Source organism: Nicotiana sylvestris, chromosome 1 (genome assembly GCF_000393655.2).
Source record: "Nicotiana sylvestris chromosome 1, ASM39365v2, whole genome shotgun sequence".
Classification (NCBI taxonomy): domain Eukaryota; kingdom Viridiplantae; phylum Streptophyta; class Magnoliopsida; order Solanales; family Solanaceae; genus Nicotiana; species Nicotiana sylvestris.
In genome coordinates this window covers 139,033,154-139,036,644 of record NC_091057.1, presented here as the reverse complement: position 1 = coordinate 139,036,644, position 3,491 = coordinate 139,033,154, and the positions used below count along the sequence as shown (strand labels likewise).

Here is a 3,491-nt window from a genome sequence, read left to right as displayed (position 1 = left end):
TGTGAATTCTGTAATGGCTGTACAAAAGAACAACTCCCCTATGAGGTACCAAACCTATCCCCCAGCTCCACTTACATACCAACCTACCCTAAATTACCAAGCACCATCACCCACTTACCAAATTCCACCACCTGCTTACCAATCACCTCCACTACCTACGTATCAACCCACTTCACACAGATATTCCCAACCCGCACCCATATACGAAGCATATAACTCCCAACCTTCTCACTACCCATCACCTACTACCCGCTGGAGCACCCTCTACCTCAGTTAGAGCAAACTTTTCAGCCAGCTGATGTCATATATGGATCAGAGGAAGATGAGACACTGGCAGCAATGAAGAACCTATTTCTAGAGGATAATATGGATTGTTGTGTTATCTTCGAGGAGGAAGGGGAGGAGGGCCCTTCCATTCAAGCTGTGAACCGAGGAGAACACCTCGCCAATTGGTCAATCAGGACCACCAGTTCTCGGAGAGCCTCGGGGTAGCAAGGCTAAACAATGCATATGCATCGCACTTTACTTTTAGTTGATTTTACTTCTCTGCATTGTCTTTACATTTGAAAAGACCTCCGAAGGTTTTAGGCGATTATGAATTTAATCAAAAGCATTTTCCAAGTTTATCTTTATGTTTTGCTCTCATTTATTTTCTTTACCATTTACTTTATTTTATACAGCATTACTATTACATATCTTGATGATGAACCAACAACTGTGACTTGCAACGAGACAGTGCGATAAACGGATATAGATACAAAAGAGGACGAAATACTAGAAGAGATTGTCAGGGAGGTCAAGGATTTTGAGAACAGGCCTAAGTCTAACTTAGACGAAACTGAGGTTATTAATTTGGGGGACGCAAAAAATGTCAAGGAAACACGTATCAGCCTACAGTTATCACCATCAGAAAATGAAGAATACACACAGTTTTTGAAAGAATATGGGTATATATTCGCTTGGTCGTATGATGATATGACCGGTCTCAGCACATCCATCGTGGCTCACAAGCTGTCGACAGATCCGGCATGCCCACAGGTCAAACAGAAACTCAGAAAGTTCAAACCAGACATGAGTTTGAAAATCAAAGAAGAAGTCACCAAGCAAGTCAAAGCCAGGGTTCTTAGAGTAGTAGAGTATCCAACATGGTTAGCCAACGTTGTGCCGGTACCAAAGAAGGATGGGAAGGTTAGAGTCTGTGTCGACTACCGGGATCTCAACCGGGCCAGTCTTAATGACGATTTCCCTTTACCAAATATACACATACTGATTGATAACTATTCCAAACATGAGCTCCAGTCGTTCATCGATTGTTTTGCTGGATACCACCAGATATGGATGGATGAAGAAGATGTAGAGAAAATGGCATTCATCACGCCGTGGGGAATGTACTGTTATAGAATGATGTCGTTCGGTTTAAAGAATGCTGGTGCTACCTACATGAGAGCCATGACCACAATCTTTCATGATATGATACATAAAGAGATCGAGGTATATGTGGACAACGTCATCATTAAATCCAGGAAAGCTACAGATCACAGGGGAGATTTAAGAAAATTCTTCAACAGACTGAGGAGATACAACCTGAAACTGAATCCTGCCAAGTGTGCATTCGGGGTCCCAGCCGGAAAGTTATTGGGTTTCATTGTGAGTCACCGGGGAATAGAATTGGACCCGTCAAAGGTCAAACACATTCAAGAGTTGCCACCTCCAAAGAACAAGAAAGATGTAATGAGTTTTCTGGGTAGACTCAACTATATCAACCGATTCATAACTCAGTCTACTATCATTTGTGAACCCATATTCAAGATGCTAAAGAAGGATACCTCCACTAAATAGACTGATGATTGTCAAAAGGCCTTCGACAGAATCAAGGAATACTTGTCGACACAGCCAGTCTTGGTTCCACCCGAGCTAGGGAGACCTCTATTGCTTTATCTTGCAGTGTTGGATGGGGTATTTGGTTGTGTTTTGGGACAACATGATGAGACGGGAAGAAAGGAGCAAGCCATCTACTATCTCAGTAAGAAGTTTACACCATACGAGGCCCGTTATTCTCTTTTAGAACGCACTTGTTGTGCTCTGACTTGGGTCGTGCAGAAGTTGAGGCATTACTTCTGTTCTTACACCACTTATCTCATATCCAGAATGGATCCATTGAAGTATATCTTTCAGAAGCCCATGCCTACCGGCAAGCTCGCCAAGTGGCAGATGCTGTTAAGTGAATTTGACATCGTTTATGTTACCTAGAAGGAAGTCAAAGGACAAGCCTTGGCAGATCACCTCGCCGAGAATCCTGTAGGAGGAGAATACGAACCTCTAAAGACGTATTTTCCTAATTAGGAGATAGCCTTCATAGGAGAAGACATTGCAGAATCCTATGAAGGCTGGACGATGTTTTTGGACGGAGCCGCAAATTTCAAAGGAGTTGGTATAGGAGCGGTCTTGGTATCAGAAACCGGTCAGCATTACCCAGTATTTGCCAAGCTCAAATTCCCATGCACCAACAACATGGCCGAGTACGAAGCCTGCATCTTTAGGCTCAAGCTGGCAATTGACATGAACATTCAAGAATTATTAGTGATCGGAGATTCGGACCTACTCATACATCAGGTTCGAAAAGAATGGGCAACCAAGAATTCCAAAATACTCCCCTATCTGCATTACATACAGGAGTTGAGGAAAAGATTCAGAAAGACAGAAATCCAGCATGTTCCCAGAATACAGAATGAGTTCGTCGATGCCTTAGCCACTTTATCATCTATGATCCAACATACCGATACGAACTTTATTGACCCCATCCAGGTCAAGATTCACGACCAACCAGCTCATTGTGCTCACGTTGAAGAAGAAGCCAACGGGAAACCTTGGTTCCACGATATCAGAGAATACCTGACAATAGGAGAGTACCTAGAACTTGCTAATGCTACTCAGAAATGAACACTTCAGAGATTGTCCAACAACTTCTTTCACAGCGGAGGAGTCCTCTATAGGAGGACTCCCGATATGGGATTATTAAGATGTGTCGAGGGAAGAGAAGCGACCAAACTATTGGAGGAAGTGCACGCAGGGACCTGTGGACCGCATATGAATGGTTTCATTTTGGCAAAGAAGATACTTCGAGCAGGGTATTTTTGGATGATTATAGAAACAGACTGCATCCAGTACGTCCGAAAATGCCACCGTTTTCAAATACATGCAGATATGATAAAAGTACCTCCAAACGAGCTTACTGCAACAAGCTCACCATGGCCGTTCGCCGCTTGGGGAATGGATGTCATTGGACCAATTGAACCAGCTGCGTCAAATGGGCACAGGTTCATCCTAGTGGCAATTGATTACTTTACCAAATGGGTTGAAGCAGCATCATACAAGGTAGTCACCAAGAAAATAGTAGCAGATTTCATCCGGGATCGTATGGTTTGTCGGTTTGGGGTTCCGGAATCAATCATCACCGATAACGGTTCTAATCTTAACAGCGACCTGATGAA

At 43.3% G+C, this 3,491-nt stretch overlaps 1 protein-coding gene across 1 annotated transcript; it reads left to right on the top strand.

The window, feature by feature from the left end:
• Nucleotides 1-2,394: 2,394 nt before the first annotated feature.
• On the top strand, nt 2,395-2,940 carry LOC138875105 (uncharacterized). The gene has a single exon (XM_070153928.1). It carries the CDS (start codon nt 2,395-2,397, stop codon nt 2,938-2,940), a length of 546 nt encoding a protein of 181 aa, XP_070010029.1.
• The last annotated feature ends 551 nt before the right edge of the window (nt 2,941-3,491 follow it).

Coding starts and splice junctions, on each gene's coding strand:
- LOC138875105 (XM_070153928.1), top strand. CDS start 2,395: ATGTTTTTGGACGGAGCCGCAAATTTCAAAGGAGTTGGTATAGGAGCG.